The 24,376-nt window shown below is 44.7% G+C and overlaps 1 protein-coding gene across 4 annotated transcripts in view; it reads right to left on the reverse strand.

The window, feature by feature from the left end:
* The window catches only part of SVOPL (SVOP like), a 106,097-nt gene that overhangs the window by 54,401 nt on the left and 27,320 nt on the right, over nt 1-24,376 (reverse strand). Inside the window, exons 4-7 of one of the 4 annotated variants that reach the window (XM_054494692.2) lie at nt 23,414-23,512; nt 14,314-14,385; nt 11,071-11,195; nt 7,672-7,735 (exon numbers count right to left, since the gene is read on the reverse strand). In XM_054494692.2, the coding sequence (XP_054350667.1) occupies nt 7,672-7,735; nt 11,071-11,195; nt 14,314-14,385; nt 23,414-23,512 (360 nt within the window). Of the gene's footprint in view, nt 1-7,671; nt 7,736-11,070; nt 11,196-14,313; nt 14,386-14,884; nt 15,150-16,223; nt 16,257-23,413; nt 23,513-24,376 lie in introns of those variants that run through there. The other 3 variants (XM_063667870.1, XM_054494689.2, XM_063667871.1) reach the window with 3 other exon arrangements.

Below are 24,376 nucleotides of genomic sequence, written 5' to 3' on the forward strand. Positions count from 1 at the left end.
GCGCACCACCACACCCATCTAATTTTTGTATTTTTAGTAGAGACAGTGTTTCACCGTGTTGGTCAGGCTGGTCTCAAACGCCTGACCTCGTGATCCGCCCGCCTCAGCCTCCCAAAGTGCTGAGATTACAGGCATGAGCCACCGATCCAGCAAAATTCTTACCTTTAATTGACACATTTTCAACAAATTGTACAAAAATTTTTTAATGGATGGATTAACACATTTTGGAGATAAAGGTGACACAGTTCACTGATGGACGTTTGGACTGAAGGTCTAATAATAGAGGGTGTGTTAGTAGGGCTTGTGATTGGGGATGAGGGACAGGGAGGGTCCCGGATGGCTCCTGAGTTTGTGTTCCAAGATCACTGAGGGGAAAGTGTTTGCTATTAACTGAGATTGGAAACAGAAATAAGAGGCTTAAGGGGAAGAAGAGATTAGTTCTGAGTATCTGTATTGAGGAGCCTGTAAGACATTCAAGTAACTATCAGGTCACTGGCTGCCTAGGTCTGAAGGTTAAGGAGGTGCTCTAGGTTGTAGAGAAAGATTTTGGGGCCAGTGCAGTGGCTCATGCCTGTTATCCCAACACTTCGGAAGGCTGAGGTAGGGGAATCACTTGAAGCCACGAGTTTGAGACTAGCCTGGGCAACAAAGCAAGACTCCATCTCCACAAAAAAAAATTTAAAAATTCACTAGGCACCATGACATGCACCTGTAGTCCCAGCTACTTAGGAGGCTGAGGTGGAAGGAATCACTTGAGCCCAGGAGTTCGAGGCTGCAGGGAGCTGTGATCACACCAATGTACTCCAGCCTGGGTAACAGAGAGATAAGCTGTCTCTAAAAAAAAAAAAAAAAAAATTGAGGGCTTAGGGGTAAAATATTGGAATATATATATTTCGTCATATATATATTTTGAGTCTCACTCTGCTGCCCAGGGTGGAGTGCAGTGGCGTGATCTCAGCTTACTGCAGTCTCTGCCTCCCAGGTTCAAGCAATTCTCCTGCCTCAGCCTCCTGAGTAGCTGAGATTACAGGTGCATGTACCACGCCTGGCTAATTTTTGTATTTTTAGTCTAAGAGACAGAGTTTCACCATGTTGACCAGGCTCGTCTCCATCTCCTGACCTCAAGTGATCCACCTGCCTCAGCCTCCCAAAGTGCTGGCATTACAGGCATGAGCCACTGCACCTGGCCCAGTATTGGAGCATATTAGATGACCCAGGAGACATGGAAAATAAGACTAGCAAGAGAGAGACATAACCAGAAAGCATGGCAAAGTAACAGGCGCAGGTGGAAGAGAAAATGTCCATAAGAGGGCTTGAGTAGGACCATGCTCAGTCAATAACACCATGTGTAAGACTCAAGCACTAAGTATTAGAAGTGTGCGCCTCCAGTTTTTGTCTGTTTTTTTTGAGACAGAGTCTCACGCTATTGCCCAGACTCGTGTATAGTGGCACAATAAATGGCTCACTGCAGCCTCGGTCCCCTGGTCTCCCGAGCTTAAGTGATCCACCTCAGCCTCCTGAGTAGCTAGGACTACAGGCACACGCCACTACACCCAGCCAATTTTTTTATTTTTATTTTTGCAGAGATGGAGTTTCACCATGTTGCTCAGGCTGGTCTCGAATTCCTGGGCTCAAGCGATCTGCCTGCCTCAGCCTCCCAAAGTGTTGGGATTATAGGCGTGAGCCACCGCATCCGGCCTGTGCCTCCATCTTGACAAAGATTAGAAGAGAGCTGCAGGGATTGAAAAGAATCACTATTCAGTACTTGTTAGATTCTTTTAAAAAATTTTTGTCAGGCCGGGCATGGTGGCTCACACCTGTAATCCCAGCACTTTGGGAGGCCAAGGTAAGTGGATCACTTGAGGTCAGGAGTTAGAGACCAGCCTGGTCAACATGGTGAAATCCCATCTCTACTAAAACTATAAAACATTAGCCAGGCATGGCAGCGCATGCCTATAGTTCTAGCCACTCTGGAGGCAGGAGAATCACTTGAACCAAGGAGGCAGAGGTTGCAGTGAGCCAAGATCACGCCACTGCACTCCAGCCTGGGTGACAGAGAGAGACTTTGTCTCAACAACAAAAAAAAATTGTCACCTATGTTTATTAACAAAAAATAAATTTGAAAGTATTTTCCTACTGCTTTATTTATTGCCAAGTGTATAAGGCTTCAGTGGGAAGGGTCATCTTTTTCCTCGTTCCTCTGAAAAATCAGGGCTTTTGGTTAAGTGTAGATGGGACAGGGCACCTAGACTGACCTGTCTTCTGGATTCGAAACCTCTAATCAATGGCCAGCAGGGGCCTGAGGAGGGATTGGGAGCACCTAAAGGAGGCAATTTTGGCACATTCCCTCAGGTATGAGCCAATTCTGGACTTGCAACCACCAGGATCCTTGGAAGGGAGGTAGGACAGCCTAAAGGGGTAGCAGCTGGGACCTACCACTGAAGGCTCGGTGGGGAAGAAAGTTTATCCTGGATGCATTCCTAGGCTTCTGTCATTCCAGTGAAACTGGTCTTTGGACTATTTGGTGACTGTGTTCTAAATGCTGTTGGATGATGATCATCCCGGGCTCAGAAAACCTTGGAATTGGACCTATGGCTTCAAGCATTCCCAGGCCTCTTTGGTTGATACAAAATAATAGACAGTGTATCAACCGAAGAACAATCAACCAGCCAAAAATAAACATGCACAGGCACACCTCCTTTTAATCGTGCTTTGCTTTAGTGCACTTTGCAAATATTGCAATTTTTTTTTTAACAAATTGAAGGTTTGTTGCCATCCTGCCTTGAGCAAGTCTATTAGTGCCATTTTTCCATAGCACGTGCTCACTTCATATCTGTCACATTTTAGTAATTCTCACAATATTTCAAACTTTATCATTATTTTTGCATCTGTTATGGTAGTCTGTGACCCATGATTTTCTATGTGTCTTCCACAAAAACAATTATTTTCATTGTTTGGGGGCACCGCAAACTGCACCTATAGAAGATATGAACTCAATAGATGCTGTGGGGTCTCGTGACTCCACTCACTGGCTATTCTTTGGTTTCTCTCCTTTCCTTGAGCCTTCCTATTCCCTGAGATACAACAGTATTGAAATTTGATCAATTAGTAATCCTATAATGGTCTCTAAGTGTTCAACTGAAAGGAAAATTGTGCATCTTTCTTTCTTTACTGAGACAGGGTCTCGCTCTGTTGCCCAGGCTAGAGTGCAGTGGCGCAACCATGGCTCACTGCAACCTCAACTTCCCAGGCTCAAGTGATCCTCCCATCTCAGCCTCTCTAGTAGATGGAACTACAGGTTCATGCCACCACACCCAGCTGATTTTTTTTTTTTTCCTCGCTCTGTCACCCAGGCTGGAGTGCAGAGGCAGGATCTTGGCTCACTGCAACTTCTACCCCCCAGGTTCAAGCGATTCTCCTGCCTCTGCCTCCTGAGCAGCTGGGATTACAGGTGCCTGGCACCACACCAAGCTAATTTTTGTATTTTTAGCAGAGACAGGGTTTTACCATGTTGGCCAAACTGGTCTCCAACTCTGACTTCAAGTGATCCTCCCACCTCAGCCTCCCAAAGTGCTGGGATTCCAGGTGTGAGCCACTTGTCTGGCCCAACTTTTTGATTTTTGTAGACATGGGGCCTCGCTGTGTTATCTAGGCTGGTCTCAAACTCCTGGCCTCAAGCAGTCCTCCCACCTTGGCCTCCAAAGTGCTAGGATCACAGGCATAAGCTGCCACACCCAGCCACAGCCCTTATTTAAATCTAAAGCTAGAAATGATTAAGCTTCATGAGGAAGGCATGTCGAAAGCTGAGGTAAGCCGAAAGCTAGGCCTGTTGTACCAAACAGTCAAGTTGTGAATGCAAAGGAAAATTTATTTATTTTTTCTTTTGAGATGGCATTTCATTCTTGTCGCCCAAGCTGGAGTGCAATGGTGCCATCTCAGCTTGGCTCACTGCATGCAACGTCCGCCTCCCAGGTTCAAGCGATTCTCCTGCCTCAGTCTCCCAAGTAGCTGGGATTATAGGCACATGCCACCACACCCGACTAATTTTTTGTATATTTAGTAGAAACAAGGTTTCAACATGTTAGCCAGGCTGGTCGTGAACGCCTGACCTCAGGTGATCTGCCCACCTCTGCCTCCCAAAGTGCTGGGATTACAGGCGTGAGCCACCACTCCCAGCAGAAAAGTTCTTGAAGGAAATGAAAAGCGCTACCCCAGTGAACAAAAGTGGTAAGAAAGTGAAACAGCGTTATGGCTGATACGGAGAAAGTCTGAGTGGTCTGGATAGATCAAAGTGCCACAACATTCCCTTAAGCCAAAGCCTAATCCACAGCAAGGCCCTAACTCTCTTCAATTCTAGGAAGCCTAAGAGAGGTGCTGAAGCTGCTGAAGAAGAGTCTGAAGCTAGCAGGGGTTGGCTCGTGAGGTTAAAGGGAAGATGCTGTCTCCGTAACATAAAAGTACGAGGTGAAACAGCAAGTGCTGCTGGAGAAGCTGCAGCAAGTCATCCAGGAGATCTAGCTAAGATCACTGGTGCAGGTGGCTACACTCAACAGATTTTCAGTGTAGATGAAACCACCTTTCATTGGAAGAAGATGCCATGCAGGACATTCACAACTACAGAGGAAAAAATCAATGCCTATTTCAAAGCTTCAAAGCACAGGCTGAATCTCTTATTAGGGGTTAACGCTCTTGGTGACTTCAAGTTGAAGCCAATGATCATTGACCATTCTGAAAATCCTAGGGCCCTTAAGAATTATGCTAAATCTTGGGGCTGGGCACAGTGCCTCTTACCTGTAATTTGAGCACTTTGGGAGGCTAAGGCAGCCAGATCACTTGAGGCCAGGAGTTCAAGACCAGCCTGGCCAACATGGCAAAATCTCATCTCAACTAAAGAAAAAATACAGGGCCGGGCATGGCAGCTCATGCCTGTAATCCCAGCACTTTGTGAGGCTGAGGCAGGTGGATCACAAGGTCAGGTGTTCAAGTCCAGCCTGGCCAATGTGGTGAAACCGTGTCTCACTAAAAATACAAAAATTAGCTGGGCATAGTGGCATGTGCCTGTAATCCTAGCTACGCAGGAGGCTGAGGCAGGAGAACCACTTGAATCTGGGAGGCAGGGGTTGCAGTGAGCTGAGATCATGCCACCACACTCCAGCCTGGGTGACAGAGCAAGACTCTGTCTCAAAAAAAAAAAAAGAAAAGAAAAGAAAAGGAAAAAAATACAAAAGTTAGCTGGGTGTGGTGGTGTACTCCTGTAATCTCAGGTACTTAGGAGGCTGAGGCGTGAGAATCTCTTGAACCCAGGAGGCAGAGGTTGCAGTGAGCCAAGATTGTCCCACTGCACTCCAGCCTGGGCAATAAAGCAAGACTCTCCCTCAAAAAAAAAAAAAAAATTATGCTAAATCTTGCGCACAAATAAACACACAGAAGAAATAAGTCCTGGTGTTTGCTAGATTAGTAGAGTGACTATAGTTAATATTAATTGACTGTACATTTCAAAATAGCTAGAAGAGAATAATTCATAGGTTCCTAGTGTACAGAAGAGATAAGATGATGTATATCCTAATTATCCTGATTTGATTACACGAATGTATTATCACACATATACCCAAAATATGTAAATTTATGTATCAATAAAATAAATTGTTTAAATGATGCTAATCTACTCTGTTTGTTCTCAAGAAATAGAACAACAAAACCTGGATGACAGCATGTCTGTTTACTGAGTTTTTTTTTTTTTTTTTTTGAGACAGAATCTCGCTCTGCCGCCCAGGCTGGAACGCTGTGGTGCAATCTTGGCTCAGTGCAACTTCCGCCTCCCAGGTTCAAGTGATTCTCCTGCCTCAGCCGCCTGAGTAGCTGGGACTACAGGCAGTTTACTATTTTAAGACTACTGTTGAGACCTACTTCTCAGAAAAAAAGGTATTTTAAAATATTACTGCTCACCAAGCAAGATGGCTCACACCTGTCATCCCAACACTTTGGAAGGCTGAGGCAGGAGAATAGCCATGAGTTTCAGAACAGCATGGTCAACATAGTGAGACTACATCTCCACACAACATAGTGAGACCACATTTTCACTTCCTGTTTCACTTCCTTTTTTTTTTTTTTTTTTTTTTAAAGAAATCAGAGCCTGCCAGGCACTGTGGCTCACACCTGTAATCCCAGCACTTTAGGAGGCCAAGGCAGGTAGATTGCTTGAGCTCAGGAGTTCGAGACCAGCCTAGGCAACATGGAGAAACCCCATCTCTACAAAAAATACAACAATCAGCTGGCATGGTGGTGTGCACCTGTAATCCCAGTTACTCAGGTGGCTGAGGTGGGACGATCACTTGAGCCTGGGAGGCAAAGGTTGCAGTAGCTGAGATGGCACCACTAAACTCCAGCCTGGATGACAGAGCAAGACCCTGTCTCAAAAAAAAAAAAAGAAAAGAAAGAAAAATCAGAGCCGGCTGGGCACAGTGCCTCACACCTGTAATCCCAGCACTTTGGGAGGCCAAGGCGGCTGGATCACCTGAGGTCAGGAGTTCCAGGCCAGCCTGGCCAACATGGTGAAACCCCGTCTCTACCAAAAGTATAAAAAATTAGCTGGGCATGGTGGTGCACGTCTGTAATTCCAGCTACTTGGGAGGTTGAGGCAGAAGAATCACTTGAACCCAGGAGGCAGAGGTTGTAGTGAGCCGAGATGGCACCATTCCACTCTATCCTGGGCAACAAGAGCGAAACTCCATTTCAAAAAATAAAATAAAAATATCAGAGCCTCACTTTTATTCTCCAAGGTGATATAAGCTACACACACACACACACACACACCCTACACACTCTACAGTAATATATGTGCATACAAATGTATATATACTACTATGTTTATATCATACTCATATATTTACATATAATTTACATATACGTACATGCAATATATTAGTGTAATATATACTATATTTGTGTAATATAGATATATATTCATTTATTACTGTAATATATATTACAGGATTATATTCTTATGGATAAGCAACAAAAGTGATTTCTTGAGATGAAATCTACTCCTGGTGAAGAGGCTATGAACATTGTTGAAATGACAACAAAGAGTTTAGAATAGTCATAAACTTAGTTGACAAGGCAGTGGCACAGTTTGGGAGAATTGACTGCAATTTTGCAAGAGGTTCTCTACTGTGGGTCAAATGCTATCAAACAGCATTGCATCCTACAGAGAAATCTTTCAGGAAAAGAAGAAGTCCATTGATGTGGCAAACTTCATTGTTATCTTTTTTTAAGGAATTGCCACAGCCACCCCAATGTTCAGCAACCACCACCCTGATCAGCCAGCAGCCATTAATACTGAGGCAAGACCTTCTACCAGCAAAAAGATTATGACTCTCTAAAGGCTCAGAAGATCATTAGAATTTATCAGCAATCAAGTATTTTAAAATTAAGGTGTGTACATTGCTTTTTAGACATGATGCTACTGCACACTTACTAGACTTTAGTATAGTGTAAACATAACATTTACATGCAATGAGAAACCAAAAAGCTTGTGTGACTCACTTTATTCTGATACTCGCTTAATTGCAGCGATCTGGTACCAAACCAGCAATATTTCCAAGATATGCCTATATGTACATCTTATCCCATAGGATGCCAAAGGCAGGTAGAACTCCTATGTTGCCTTACCTGAGACAAGGGTAACATATAGCCTCGGTATTTCGTGGGCAAAAATTCAGTCTTTATGATTAACCTAAACAGGAAGCAGGAAAAAGCACAATTTTGTTTTAAAAAACTAAATAATCTTTTAAAAAATAATCAGTTTTTCTTGTCACAGGGATAAAGGATTCAAAAGCATAGAAGCTGATTATATATCAGAAGAGAATTGTGACAGCTAATATCCACATAAGAGAACAGTAAGAACGAAACTGACAACTGCTCCTGGGTTTACATCTTTACTTCCAATACTTTAAACCTTCTAACACTTCAGAAATATAAGCCTGGCCGGGTGTGGTGGCTCACGCCTGTAATATCTGCACTTTGGGAGGCCAAGGTGGGTGGATCACCTGAGGTCAGGAGTTCGAGACCAGCCTGGACAACATGGAAAAACCCCTTTTCTACTAAAAATACAAAATTAGCTGGGTGTGATGGCGCATGCCTGTAGTCCCAGCTACACGGGAGCCTGAGGCAGGAGAATCACCTGAACCCAGGAGGTGGAGGTTGTGGTGAGCCAATATTGTGTCATTGCACTCCAGCAACAAGAGCAAAACTCCATCTCAAAAAGAAAAAAAGAAATATAAGCCTTATCTGTTTTGCCAAGGGAAGCACTGGCAAAATGTTTTCCCAAGCCTGATTCCCTTTTCTTATTTATTTATTTATTTATTTATTCATTTATTTATTTATTTTAGAGACAAGGTCTGGCTTCTCCCAGGTTGGAGTACAGTGGTTTGATCACAGCTCACTGCAGCCTCAAACTCCTGGGCTAAAGAGATCCTCTCACCTCAGCCTCCCAAGTGGCTGGGATTACAGGTGCTTACCACCACACCCAGCTAATTTTTAAATTTTTTGTAGAGGTGGGACCTTGCTACATTGCCAATCCTGGCCTCAAGCAATTGTCACACCTTGGCTTCCTAAAGGGCTGAGATTATAGGGGTGAGCCACTGCACTCAACCTGATTCCCTTTTCTAAAACATATTGGGAAATCAAAATACACCCAAGAGAAGGTAAATAGTTCTCTCAATTCATGAGGACAGTCAAGGCACAAGTTTCTAATTAAGTACATATTTTCTTTGTGAATACAGGAATAAATAGAAACACATTCCATCAGTTTTCTAATTGCTCTTCTCTGTTGCTGTTATTAGCCAGAATTTGGGGATTTTAACATATTTATTGAGCTGTTTCCTGGGGAATGTTTTAAATTTTTACTTAGCTTCTACTCCTTTAGGGCTCCAAAGCTCAAAGCTTACTGTATGCCCCAGGGAAGAACAATTCTTTCTCTAACACATGAAAGCAGTAATTCGGTGCTTTGACATCTCCTAACATATTTTTAAGAATAATCTGCTCCAAGGCACCAAGAAGAGAAGAGCCCAAGGGGTCCTGTTAATTCAAGGGGAGGGGAGTTCCTGCAACTGAAGGTTCCTCCCTATTTTAGGCCATTTAGGGTAACTTCTGGACATTGCCATGGCATTTGTAAGCTGTCCTGGCACCACTGGGAGTGTCTTTTGGCATGCTAATACATTATAATTAGAGTATAATAAGCAGTGAAGACAATCAGAGCTCGCTTTGGTTGCCATCTTGGTTTTAGTGGGTTTAAGCCAGTTTCTTTACCACATCTTGTGTTATCAGCGGGGTGTCTTGTGACCTGTATCTTGTGAAACCAGTCCTGCTGATCTCCTATCTCTTCTTGTGACTAGGAATGCCTAACTTCCTGGGAATGCAGCCCAGCAAGTCTCAGCTTCATTTTACCCAGCCCCTATTCAAGATGGAGTCACTCTAGTTCGATCCCATCTGACATATTCCCCCCCTCCCTTTTACAAGAGGAGTCTTAAATCATAGGGTGATAGTACTCAAAAACAGTTACTCCTAAATGTTACAGGGGCTTATGGTCAAACTAAACTCTTCCAACAAATTTAAGAAATTAATTAATTATGTTTGGATTGACTTCAAAAAAAATTTTTTTTTTTTTTTTTGTAGAGCGAGGGTCTCATTATGCTGCTCAGGCTGGTCCTGAACTCCTGGGCTCAAGGGATTTGCCTCAGTTTCCCAAAGTGCTCAGATTACAGGTGTGAGCCACCACGCCCAGCCTGGGTTGGCATTTTGTTACCTGTCACTTGTTAGTATTTACTGTAACAAAATATTGCACATCTAAAAAACAATGAATAGCCTTATGAACAAAAAAGCTAACACCTGCTTGATCTAGCACTCTGCTAGCCTCACCATCAAGCATCATTTTAAGGAGAAAACTACTCCTGCTGGAGCATTAAATAAGCAGCTATCACTAAAAACCAAACAAAGCTTAAACTGAGTTTGCACAAGTGACATCTATAAATCTGTAACTTATTAATGCTGTAAACCAGAAATAAAATTTGAAGTGCCCCCCCCCCCACCACCCCACCCCATTCATCCCCCAACTACCACCATCTGAATGGATTCCCTCCTCAGCCAGGGCACTCTAAAATTTAACCTGAAAGACTGGTTCAGGCCACGACAGGAAGTGGGGTCGGACATGCCTCATTATACCCCTCCAGCATTAACATCAACACAGACCTTAAGTCTGGTGAGAAACATTTACAATCTATTTTCTCTGAAGCTGGCTACCTGGAGGCTTGATTTGCATGATAAAACCTTGGTTGTGGAGACCAGAATGTCTTAACCTGGACATTCTTTTCTACTGATAACTCCTTCAGCCAATGCCAATCAGAATATGTTTAGATCAGCCAGGCACAGTGACTCACACCTGTAATCCTAGCACTTTTGGAGGCCAAGGCAGGTGGATTACCCAAGGTCAGGAGTTCGAGACTAGCCTGGCCAACATGGCGAAACCCCGTCTCTACTAAAAATACAAAAAATTAGCCGGGCATGGTGGCAGGCATCTGTAATCCCAGCTACTTGGAGGCTGAGACAAAACAATCGCTTGAACCTAGGAGGCAGAGGTTGCAGTGAACTGAGATTGTGCCATTGCACTCCAGCCTGAGCAACAGAGCCAGCCAGACTCTATCTCAAAAAAAAAAAAAAATTAATATGTTAACATCTACCTGTGGCCTGGAAGCCCCCCACCCTTTGAGTTGTCCTGCCCTTCCAGATGGAACCAATATAAATCTTACATGTATTAATTGATGTATTATGTCTCCCTAAAATGTATAAAACAAGCTGTACCCCAACCACCTCGGGCACATGTCCTCAGGGCCTCCTGAGGCTGTGTCACGGCCACATCCTTAACTTTGGCAAAAATAAACTTTCTAAATGGACTGAAACCTGTCTCAGATATGTTGGGTTCACAATGCTTTTGGTCTATTAAGCACAGTGTGCGCGTCAGGGCCTGCAGGGGTACACGTTTCTGTCTCAGGGTCCTCTGGGTAACATATTTACCCTTGTGAGTGGCCGGACACACCACAGCCCACCATCGTCCGCAGGAAGACAAACCAGATGTACGAAGGAGCAAACGAGGTCAGCAAGGAGAAATAGGCTCCCCACAGGAACGAGATGAGCAGAATCTGAAGCAACAACAGAACACATGAATGGGACCTGCCTCAGTGCGGGGAGGGAAGAAGCCCTGACTTCTGAAGGCAATTGTCGGTTTCCATCCTGATAGTTGCTTCTCTGAGGAGCTAATCTATAGCAAGCCCACTGGTCTTTCACAATCATCCAACAATACAATCCATGCCATTCTACTGTCTGGAAGCCCAGACCTACCAAGTTCAGACCATTCTTTAAAACTACCCTGCTGTGCCACCCTCACGGGTGGCAGGTCCCTGAACTTGGACATCAAAAGGCAAAAACGTGTCCTTCCTACTCACAGGGCTGTTGGGGACATAACGAGGCAGTATGTTGGGAGGAATACAAGGAGAACACTTAAGGTATTTGCTTTTTCTTTAATTATAAGGATCATATAAGTTCATAGTAAACAATACAGAAGAAAAAAGAAAATTAAAAAATTGAAATCACCATTGATTGTCCAACCCAGAGAAAATACTCTTAACACTGTTTTATCTTCTCTGTTTGTAAGAGAAAACAAAGTGTTAATGGCTGTAAATATTCCAGTGGAAAGACGTACTTTCATACGTGTAATATAATACATAAGACCTTGCTCTACTGTTGCAGTTAAAGTTTTTTCAGATCGTCTCATTATTAAAATAAGCTGTGATGATAGCTGTGCATAAGTCGTTATGCCCTCTCTGATAGCTTTAGCAAGCTAGATTTCTGGAAGACAAATGTTCCAGGTTAGCAGAATATTTTCTAGGCTCCTGTTTCACACTGCCAGGCTGATGGTCACAAAAATTATACCAATAGGGTTTAATAATATTATATAATAATAATGATATAATAACACCAATAGGGTATAATAAGGGTGTCTATATACTTGCAAGGCATGAAAATGTCCATTTCAACAGTGCAGGACTCTTTAAGGAAAAATTTCCTTACATATTTGATAAGGAAAAATTATATCTTGCTATGTATTTTGTTTTTGATAACTCCTGTGCTTTAATGTTTTTTCAAAGTTTCTTGACAGTTTGTATTTCTTTTATAAAATGCCTTTTTATGCTTTTTTGAGATACTTGTGTTTTCAAATTTACAAGAATCTATGATGTTTATTTCATGTACTTTAAAACATACAGCCAATTCTACTAATGTTTTCCTTTGAGGTTCCTCATTTGTGTTTATGCTTAGGGAGGATTTCACCAGAAATCAAGCAAATAGAAAACACAGACCTGGGTTTGTAATCAGAAGACATAATTTATGTCTTGATGTCTAATCTTAGTAGGTACGTGACTTTGAGCAAGTAGCTAGTTTCAAAGCTATACCAACATAAGCAAAATGTGTAGCGGCTTATGTTTATACCTGCAAATGTCCACACTCTAATATGTTTTAACTCCGTATATCCATCAACTTGAGAAGGAAAAGCGGCTCAGAACAGTCTGAGGAATGTGAGGTATGCAGAATTTATCAGGTCCAGAGACAAAGGAGCATGCGACTCCAGTCACATTCCCGCACCCATGCCCGGGGTAATTGTATTTCATTTTGTTTTTCTTACCTTCCCTGTAGTTTCTAGACTAGCTGATAAATTACCTAAAATGTTACCGCAAGTTGCACAATGTGATAAATTACCTAAAATGTTACCACAAGTTGCACAATGTGACGCTCATCCATTATCTCCATGTTTTTAGATTTTGTGACACCAAGAACTATGTAGAATCAGCTGATAGCATACCTTATTTTAATGAACCAATGTAAATTATTAGCAAATAACTTAGGAAGTGCCCCCAAATTCTTTTCTCTCCTCCTTTAAAAAACCTACTTGTAACTGCTGCTAATAGGAGCATATATTCAGGGCAACTGGACTGTATGACTTCTGGGCTGCAATCCTCAATCTTGGTCCAAATATACTCCCTACTTATATTAATTTCACCTCTGTTTCTTCCTTTAGGTCAATATTTCTGGCATAGCTGGCAAGGTTCAGAGCAACACCACCCCTTACCCCCACAATTACCAATAGGCTCCTCTTGAACTTGCTGCACGAACCCACTGCGTTCCCCTAACTCCAGAGGTTTCACTGGGGGTAAAAGGGTGAGTCTTTCTGAATCTGGCCCTCCTTTCCTTTAGGCTGAGGTCTACAGTTTGGGTGGCTTCTTTAGAAACTCTCTCATTTAAGAGCAAGGGCTTCCATTCCTGTCCCTGGACGGGACATTCAGGCAAATGGCTCTGCAGAGAACTTCTGCTTTCTCTGCCTCTGCCTCATGGCAGTAGGTTTGGCTTATGGTCTTGGCCATCCAGCACTAGTGATTTTACTTTTTCTTGTCCTAAAATTCCATCACAGGCTTTAAAACTTGCATCTGTTTCCTACTGATTGTAATTTGGACTTGTCTTTTCATTTGTGACAAGTGCCTGCTAGTTTCAAACAGGTGCCTGAGGGTGAGTTTTCTCGCCCCAAAGTTAAGGGAGATTTGCTCCCTCCAAACCTACTTGGGTGCTCTGGGGGGTTAGAGACTTTATAGACATTCATTCATGACACGTAGTTGTCTCCCTGAAAGAACAGCTTCTTCTGAGCTTGCTGCTGCAGCAGTGGACTAGTCACTTAAACGAAAACCAGAGGAAAAAACCTCCCAATAGGGCTGCTCTGAAGGGCAAAAGGGGCCTTTTCCATTCCCCTTATTAACTCATTAGAAGCAAATATACGGATAAATGGAGAACAGATGTGTGCCCCCACTGATATCAGACCTCTGTTCTCAACAGGACCACAGTAAACTGGACGTGGTGGGGGCATCTAACCAACCCACGACTGCTTCTAAGTCCCAACCTTTAAAAGTTCAAGTAGAGCCACTTAGCGGCCTTCATTCCTTTAATCCTTCTTGGTAGAGATTTCTTAGAACTCTATAATACCTGCATCTCCTTTTACTCCACACCTGGACTGCAGAGGAACAGCTGCAGGCACAGGTACCCTGAGAAAAATGTCCAGAAGATAAGCCTGGAATGTTCCATCAGGGAGGGAAATGTCTGCATTTTCTATCTTGGGTATTGGGAGGGAGATGCCTACTAAAGAGAAACAGCGATAAGGTTGCCCCCAAAAGAATACACAAAAGACAATTCTAAACGCTACTGTGAGGCCCCACCTACCTTCCAGCGGCCATATCTGTCAGCCAGGAGGCCAAAGAGGATACTGAAAACCATGTAGCCAAAAAACACCATCTGCAAGTGGGAGCGAGACAAAACGGTTCTCTAAGCAGGTTTTAGATGTTACTTTACCCCGTTAGCCATTTTCACTACAAGTAGGCTGGAAATACGTGAGGGATGGAAGTTAATTTAAAGAACAGGGTTTCACGATGGGCTTGCTTGCCCCTGAGGCCCTTCATGTTCAGGATTTCGGAGGCAGGCTTTTATGCTCCCTGTTGGCGGGAGCCTAACAAGGGAGACACTGCCCCAGGTGGAAACGGGGTCCTCTGAGCTGCCGCCCGCCTGTTGGTAGAGGACGGCTTCGGCTCCACTCTGTTCAGACGTGTACTTGTGAATTTCCACTGTAATTTTTAAAATTGTCCGTTCATGCACTGCCTTATAGAGTACACAAATTGGGGCCACTAGAAGCAGTCTCCCTTTATGTTATTACAAATAGACATAACTTTAAACACCAAATCCAATCACTCATTTAAAAAACTCTTCAGAACATATATAAGTCCTAAGATACACCTACTTCTTTTCCTTACTCGTTCTCACAATGGCCTGTCCTCCTCTGATAAAATTAAAGGACCTGGGATTTGACACTAGGGTTTTATTTATTATAACTTGGCCTGAGACCTCAGCTGCTGTCTGTGCCTCTGGGCTCCTTATTTTTCTGCCTTCAAGAAGTTCAGGCTTCACTGCAGCCCTGACTGATGGCCTCCAGGGCAATCAAAGGAATGCTGTTAGCTCGCATTTCTAGGGGAAAACAAAACAAACCAGAAACAGCTCTGTTTCCCTTTCGCTGTCGCTGTTCTGATTTTTTTCTCCTTCCCTCACTCTTTAGAGGGAAGACTGAAATGCATTTCTCCCACACGGAACCATGAAAAATTCATCATATATATTCTTGCACGACAAAAGCCACGACTGGGCCCTGCGCGCTACACTTTCTAGGACAGAAACGTTCCGTAACCCTGTTTGACAGACTGCAGAGACAGAAACCTGTCCTCTCGCTGGGGCTCCGGCTCTCCCTCTCCCTCCCTCACTCGCCCCCCATGATCCTCAGTGGTGCCCCCTTCTTGTGCACCCTCCCCTGCCCTCCCCCTCCCCCACCCTCTACCCGGAAGACGTCCTGCCTCCCTCGCGTGGCCCACCTAGCGCGCGCCTAACCCTCCAGCGCCCCTGAGCCCCCATCGGGCGCGCGCCTAACCCTCCAGCGCCCCTAATCCTCCATCGGGCACGCCTCTGACCCATTGGGCGCGTGCCTAACCCTCTAGCACCCCGTATCCTCCAGCAGGCGGTCGCCTAACCCTCCAGCGCCCCTAATCCTCCATCAGGCGTGCGCCTAACCCTCCAGCGCCTTTAATCCTCCATCGGGCACGCCCCTGACCCTCCACCTAGCGCGCGCCTAACCCTCCAGAGCCCCTAATCCTCCATCGGGCGCGCGCCTAACCCTCCAACGCCCCTAATCCTCCATCGGGCACGCCTCTGACCCATTGGGCGCGTGCCTAACCCTCTGGCACCCCGTATCCTCCAGCAGGCGGGCGCCTAACCCTCCAGCGCCCCAATCCTCCACTGGGCACGCCCCTGACCCTTTATCGGGCGCACGCCTAACCCTCGAGCGCCCCTAATCCTCCATCAGGCGTGCGCCTAACCCTCCAGCGCCTTTAATCCTCCATCGGGCACGCCCCTGACCCTCCACCAGATGCGCGCCTAATCCTCCAGCACCCCTGATCCTCCATTGGGCGCGCGCCTAACTCTCCAGAGTCCCTGACCCTCCATCGGGCGCACCCCTGATCCTCCATGGGTGTGCCGCGCGCCCCTGATCCTCTCTTGCGCCCTTCCCCCCTCCCCCGCACGCTGCTGCTGCTCACCCCCAGCTCTTCCTCCTCCGCCACCCCGGCACTCAACCCTTCCCCCCACCCCCGCCCTCGACCCTTCCCCCGTAACCCTGACCCTCCCCCCAACCAGCCCCGCGCTCGACCCTTCCTTACCCCCACGCCCACCCTCTACCCTTCCGCCGACCCCTCCCCTCCACCCCCGACCCTTCTCCCAACCACCCCATGCTCGACCCTTCCTACCCCCACCCCCACACTCGACCCTCCCACCGTCCCCCCACCCCACCTCGCCCCCGCGCCCCCCCTCCACCCCCCGCCGCCTCCCTAGGGTCCGCTCTTTTCTACAGGTGCTTGTCTTTAATACAAAACATGACTCCACTGTTTCTGATTTAAGCAACACACGAAGTGTTTCTTCAGCATGACTCTTACAAAACACAAGGGCCATCATAGCCCCACAATTCTTTAGTTTTCTCAATTAACAACTGCTTAGAAAATGGGGTTGGGGAGCCTGGGAGACAGTGACAATGTTGCTCATTAGCCTGGCCCTTCCGTTTAGCACAATTGTTCCCAGTAAGCTCAGGGACAGGGTCAGAGTCAGACGGGCTAAGCCAAGACAGGAGGATGGGAGGAGCCCAGAGCAGGAAACAGTCACCTTGGGAGAGTTCAGCTGCTTAGAGAGAAGTCTTCTGAGCTGTGATGGCCTAATGAGGGAGATTGTGTACCTGCTGGAAAGAGCCTCTGTAGGCACCGTTAGTAAACAGCACAAATGCAGCCAATGAAATATCAGCTGTAAATATCACACTTACATGTGTGTCATATACTATAAAAAATGGTATCATGTAATATAATTTTGTAGTGCAGGTGCAAATGCCACACCTGGATCTCCAGCATTCTCAAGGAACTAAGATGTGCATATATACAACCCAACTGGGGTACAGATCAGTTAGAATTAAACATAAAGTTATAGGGTCACCCTAAAGACACAAGGATTGGCAAGTAACGCTTTTCTGAAAGCCATGAGAACCAAAATGGAGTCACTTAGGCCACACCCTACCAAAATGGGATTGTAGGCAACAGAGGAGGGGCTCTCAGGCACACAAAAACGGTAATAAGGACTCTGAAAACCACAGCCTTGCACAAAGACCACTGATCGCTTGAGCCCAGGAGCTCAAGGCCAGCCTGAGCAACAGAGTGCATCCCCGTCTCAAAAACAAACAAAACAAGAAACTGCTTCTGCAAGAACAATACCCAGCCTGTTCAACCTCGGACTGATGCCACCGTTGTTACTGATCCTTGTAGCCAAGGAAAAGTATTTCAAAATAACTTATGTAGCCTTCCTCATTTTGTCTTTAAAAAACTCTCGACTTTCCTTGCCTTCCTGGATACACCTATGGCCCGGCCATGGTTTGCCATGGCACAGGAATTCCCAGATTGCAATCACCTGTCATTCCTCTCCAAATAAACTCATTTCTCTAGAGAGCTTCTGTTATTTTAGGTTGATGCTTTCTAAAGTATTTTATATGTAGAAGAAAATAGAAAGCAATCGTGTCACTTTATTACAAGTCTAAGTAAAAACCTTGTTTTATTTCTAAAAATTTTTCTAAAAGCATATGATCTGAGATACCAAAATAGACACCCCTTTAGCAACTAAGACGGGCCCCAAGGTTAAGGAAACAAAAGTTATCTCCAGGTCAAGGGTTCAGGGCCTGGCAGACATGGCAGATTTCTGAATTCCTTTCTGAGATATCAAGCTGATTTACAACCCAGACCACTACAGTCCTGATTGGACAGAGGACCAGCCTTACAAACATTCTTTTTGGATAAGCTACTGCAGACCTCAGGCCAGTTTCAGCAGCTTATACAGAGAGTGCACAAACTGTTTTTGTTTTCTGTAGTTCACCTTTTGACATAAAGAGCCAAATTCCACCTCATTTTAATGCTAAAACCCTGCCCCAAAGTGAACATGTGATGTATGTCACAAACAAGCTTACCTAGTCTGCATGTAGGCTCCCCTCACAAATATGTATAGCTTTGCCCCCAAACCTGCCAAATATATATGATGCCAGCCTTGGGAAACATAAAACCCAACCTGTCCTTCTCCTCTTCCAAGAGAAAGCACCTTCAATGCACACTGGAGACTGTCTCTTTCAGGCTTGCAAATCACTATTGCCAATAAAGCTGTCCTTTCTATTATTTAGCCATCCTGGTGGTCTTTGGGACAACAAGTATTAGAGAGCTTTAAAAACACAAAAAGGAACCACAGGGTACCAACGTTAATAAGAGGAATTTTAATGAGGGAAATGGAACTAAGATAATATAATGGAAAAATAAAACATCTCGGGACACCTAAACTCATTACACCAAAGAGGAGGTTAAGCCTGAAGACAGACTAATGCAACACTAGCCATCCTTTTCCCAAATGAATAGCTGTTGCTTTACAATCTTATGTCAAAGTATTATTTATCAGCCAGACCCCCCATGGAAAATTCTTTGCTGGTCTTGAAACCCTTCAAGATGCATATCCTCCTATAAAGCAAGGACATGTCCATTGTAACTTAGGTTTTCTATCTAAGTCTAGCTTCTACAACTAACATCTGTTAGATTTCACACTGATAATGTTGATTGCAAGCTCATCTTCTCAAGTGATGAGACTCATTCTTCCCAGAAGATGAGACCATTCTTCCACCTGCCCTGAGACATCTGCATAATTGATGCTTCCTTTACTCTCCCTTTTTTCTTCCAACGTTCACCTCATTTTATATAAAATGTAGATTTACTGGGCACTAATTAAAATCTCAGACATGTAACCATTTGCCTCATTGGCTGGCTACCCACCTCTTCCTACATGCTTTCTTTCCTTTAAAAGAGAGTATAAATCCTGAGTCGCCCAGAAACCTCTGTTTCAAGCCACAGATGTTTCCATAGCTGATGTTCTTGAAACTAACACTGCAAAATTGTAACTGAGTCAGTGAAAGAGATCTGACCTAACCAACTCCATCTTGCTTCTAACCTCCAAACTGTCCTTGGTCATTCCTGGGTGTAGGCTGAACTAGCTTTGGGAGAAACTTACTTTATAGTTTAAAACAAAGATGATAACCGCCCTTTCCCAAAACCAACCTCCTTCTTGGCTAGGACTAGACTGCCTTTGTAGGACTAACAAATTAGCCACAAGATTAGAAATTATGGTTTAGGAGTCATGCGGCTGGAGGTTACAAGATTCTGACCCTCCCTAAACTGTTCCTGAGATCAGTGCTTGAGATATTTTGCAGATGGTGCTCTTGATGGATCAGCTGGTACCACCCAGACCAATAAACTGGTTCATCTGATCTTGTGGCGCCCACTCAGAAACTCACTCAGCGCAAGAGAACGCGTCAATTCCCTACGATTTCATCTCTAACCCACCTAATCAGCACTCTCGACTCACTGGCCTTCCCCCACCCACCAAGTTGTCCTTAAAAACTCTGCTCCCCAAATGCTCGGGGAGACTGATTTGAATAACAATAAAACTCCAGTCGCCCACACAGCCAGCTCTGTGGGAATTACTCCTTCTCTATTGCAATTCCCCTGTCTTGAGAAATCAGCTCTGTCTAGTCAGCGGGCAAGGTGAACCCGCTGGGCTGTTACATTCTTCCCAGTCACGCCCTCAAGCTCTAGCTCAATAAACCTCAGGTGACTGAGATTTTTGCCTCAATATCTCATTTGGGTTAGCAAAAATCAGGGCAGATTTTTAGATGTGCTGCTGTAATTGGGCATACAACTGGAATCCAAACTTCCCAGCCTTCAAGACACAGAAAGAAACACAATTGGGCAATACCACGCATTATCTGAAAGAAGAACTCCAACCAGTTCCTCAAGTGAGGGAATTTTCCCTGGTGCCACCCCCAAAGATTAAAATTCACAGTAAGATTTGGTTAAGGCAGTGAGTGACAGGGACATCCCCTTCCCCTGCCACCTTCTGGGGCTACTCCTTTGAGCACAGCCTGGTAAGTATGGGGAGCAGGAGGAATTCTTCTGGAATTCTCCACCACTAGTTTCAGACTAGCTGTCACTGTCTTACAGAATTTGCCCTCAAGGCCTCTGCCACCTGACTGCCATCCTCCACCCATCATAGTCTACCTACCTCCCAGACACTCCCTTTAGTGAGGATTTGAGCACCTGGGCTCACAGTTCTTCTATTAAGTTGTTGGGGCCCAGAAAGCGATACAACAAAGACTGGCATTTTGACACGTGGAGAGGATAGAGGTAGCTGCATCAGAATCAAGGTCCCTCTAACCTTGTCTTGCTCCTCCACCCTCAAGCACAGGGAAGGGCTCTCCGCAGTTTCCTTATCTGACCAAGAAAGCTTTGTTCCAAAAGGAATGCAACTGGGCCAGGTGCAATAACTCAGTTTGTAATCCCAACACTTTGAGAGGCCTAGGCAGGAAGATTGCTTGAGGCCAGGAGTTAGAGACCAGCCTCTTCAAATTAGCCAGGTGTGGTGACCCCCGTCCTAGCTACTCAGGAAGCTAAGGCAAGAGGATTATTTGAGCCCAGGAGTTCAAAGCTGCGTTGAGCTATGATTGCACCACCGCACTCCAGCCCGGGCAACAGAGGGAGACTCTGTTTCAACAAATCAACAACAACAACAATGGGAATGCAATTATCCTAAACCCACTCCCTAGGGGTCATGTCAAATTACAAAGATCAGCCACCAGAAAAGAGAAGAGGTTGGGGGTATCACGTTGCCCCAGACTTTTCACCTAGTCCTCTGAGGACAGCTCCCAGAGATCACCTGGATAACAGAACAACCTTTGTTTCTGTGCAATTCCACCCCTCACCTTCCTGTAATGCCTGCCTCACACCTCCCTTGTCCATTCATTCTCACTTATGACTTATTGCCCCTCTAAAGAATCTTTGCCCACTGTCATCCTCCCCTATGAAAAAGGCTATATACGTTTCTGTCCCACACTGGGTTATTGGTAATCACTCTCGTGATTCCTTGCTGCTATGCCCATCAAAGCAAAATTTTGTATGCCTTTTTTCCCCATGAATCTACCTTCTGTCAGTTGATTTTTTTAGTAAACCTTTGGAAGGTGAAGGGAAGTTTTCCCTTGGCACTTACAAAGTCCTGTCTTCATTAAAACCAGCTTCAATACCCAAGTAAATCAACCTTTCTCTCCCCACCTGCTGGTTCTTTGACCTCCTTGGCTGATATTACTTCCTAAATATGTCCCAGAACACACAACCTCACCTACCACTTATACCACAGCCCCTTTGAAACCATCTTTGCAAAAATTGTAATAGAAAAAATTATGACAGTGAAAGAGATCTGCCCTAACCAAATCCATTTTGGCTTTAACTTCCAAACTGCCCTTGGTCATTCCTGGGCATGGGTCAAGCTAACTTTGGAAGAAATTTAGTTTACAGTTTAGATAACAGCTCTTTCCAAAACTAAACCACCTTTATAAAAGTAATAAAAGGCCACCAGGTAGGATTATGAGGGGCCTGAATTCTGTTAAGATGTAGGCTTAGTTAAAGGATTACCAGCCACTTTCCAGCCTTTGTTCTGGAGGTCACACGATTTGCAACTCCCCCAGTTACTCCTGTAAATAGCATCACTATTGTAGAATCTAAGATTGGCCTTTTGAGAAGTCTTTTCAGACTTTTGCATTTTTGACAACAGGATGACTCCACCCAGACCCATGACCCCACCCAGACCCATGACCCCTGACTCAACTGGTCCTGTGACCCCCCCCCAACCCATAAGCAGACTCAGCATACAAGGTCCATTTTCTACACCACTATGATTGCATCTCCAACCAATCAGCAATACCCATTCTCTAGCCCCCTGCCAACCAAACTATCTTTAAAAAACCCTTGCCTCCAAATTTTCAGGGAGGCTGATACAATAAAATTCTCTGGTTTAGCCACTCTATGTCTATTAAACACTTTCTCTATTGCAGTTCCTCCACTTGATAACTTGGCTCTATCGGGGCACTAGGAAAGATGAACCCTAGGGCAGTTACACCCTCACTGACCTTCTACCCTGCAGCCTTATCTCCTTGGAGTTCTTAGAAAACTGACCACATCCTTCCCTGAAGCCTTCCAATGGCTCTCCACCCTCCACAGCATTCTTATATATCAGGAGCCTCTTTTAAGATTAAAAATAAATATTTTGCAAAGCTCTATGATAGAAGGTGAACTTTCATATCCATTTAATCAGACTATGAAGTCAATAATGCTATTATGTTGATTTTTGTTATACAAAATGGCAATCTGAAAAACTGTAATATGTATTTGTATCACATATTTTTTGCATGGAGGGTTTATATGTGTTTGGCCCAATGTTGGGGAGCAGTGGCTATAGAATGCAATTCATGCTCAGCAGGTGGGGTGCTTCTGGCCCTGCCCACCTCTGCAGCTTCACCTTCCATCACTACCCCTTTCTCACTATTTAAACAATGTGATACTGCTTGTAGTCTTCTCAGCACACACGCATACACACATGCTTTTTGAAAGAATGGATACCTTCAATTCTACTTTGTAGCAAAACTTGATGTGCAACTCATAAGGCTATTTTTTCTTTTTTGAGATGGAGTTTCACTCTTGTCACCCAGGCTGGAGTGCAATGGCGTGGTCTTGGCTCACTGCAACCTCCTCCTCCCAGATGCAAGCAATTCTCCTATCTCAGCCTCCCAAGTAGCTGGGATTATAGGCACCCACCACCACATCTTGCTAATTTTTGTATTTTTAGTAGAGTCAGGGTTTCGCCATGTTGGTCAGGCTGCTCTCAACCTCCTGACCTCAGGTTATCTGCCTGCCTCAGCCTCCCAAAGTGCTGGGATTACAGGCATGAGCCACTGCACCAGGCCCATAAGGCTATTCTTAATGGTCTCTGAGAAAAGTTGAAGGAGTAACAGTACAATTCAGCGAGGGAGGGTGACTGGTGAAGTCACTATGGTCCATGTAAATAGCTTCTTTAGTGACCTGATTTAACCTATGACTAACCCATGACTTAGGGATCACTTTCTGAATTGCATCTCTCATGTGGATAGTAAGCAGTTCAAGATTACGCATGCTAGGAAAAGAAAAAGGTGAGGAAGACATCAAATGCTGCAAACCCTTGAGTTTTGGAAGCCAACATACCAAGTGGTGAGACACCCTTTGGCTCTCAGCCCTGCAGGATGGAGGAAAGGGAGCCTAGGCCCTCAGTTGGCTTGTTCACAGCACAGGGAACAGGTACTTACCGTGGTTACTAATGCCACCTGCCAATTCTCCAGTTGCCATTCACAGCGGATGACAGGAGACACAACAGCTATCAACATGATCTCCATGGCTTCAACCACCTTAAAGAAGAGGGACACCATGCCACGTCCAAGTGCCAGCTTGTCATCACTTCTTCCCAGGTCTGCCTGCCCATCATCCTACCTAGTCCTGTCCCCTTCGTCCTTCTTCCCCATTCAGGGAGCATCTATTGTGTAGCCACACTGCACTGCTAGTTGGATAAGGAACTATAGAACTTCAGCCTTTGTGGATGTGACTTTCATGGTTTGAACAACTTGAAAGAGTTCCCAAAAATTTGTGACACGTATTCACTTACGATTTTGCTGAGCAATGCAGTTGCATGGTAGCACTGTGAGGGAGCTGTGTGAAGGCCACTCCCATAGCTAAGGGGTGAAACTAGCTAACCGGCAGCATCCACATCAACTAGCTTTGTTGTTTTGTACTCATGATTGTGAAGGTTGCAGGGCACACGCCTTACAAGTGGATTTTTGAGACAGTCTCTGATCTCAAGCTGGGATAGTAAGATTCATGAAAGCTGGAAAATAAAGCAATGAGTACAAAGTAATATGAGTTCATCAGCAGGAAAGTGTTTTTTGTTGTTGTTGTTGTTGTTTTTTTTTAAAAAAAAAGAAGAAATGGGATCTCACTATGTTGCCCAGGCTGGAAACTCCTAGGCTTAAGTGAACCTCCCACTTTGGCCTCCCAGAGTGCTGAGATTACAGGCATGAGCCACTGAGCTCAGCCTAAGAAAATGTGTATTTAACAAACTTAATGCTACTAAATATCTTTCTTTCAATACAGTTTGAGTATCATCCTCTATCCATATCTTGCAATCCGTTATAGGGATAAGTTTGTCTCTCAAAAAAAAAAAAAAAAAAGAAGGAGATGCTAGAAAAGAATTGAAGGAATAATTATAAATAGATGAT

The sequence above is a fragment of the Pongo pygmaeus genome, chromosome 6 (genome assembly GCF_028885625.2).
Source record: "Pongo pygmaeus isolate AG05252 chromosome 6, NHGRI_mPonPyg2-v2.0_pri, whole genome shotgun sequence".
Classification (NCBI taxonomy): domain Eukaryota; kingdom Metazoa; phylum Chordata; class Mammalia; order Primates; family Hominidae; genus Pongo; species Pongo pygmaeus.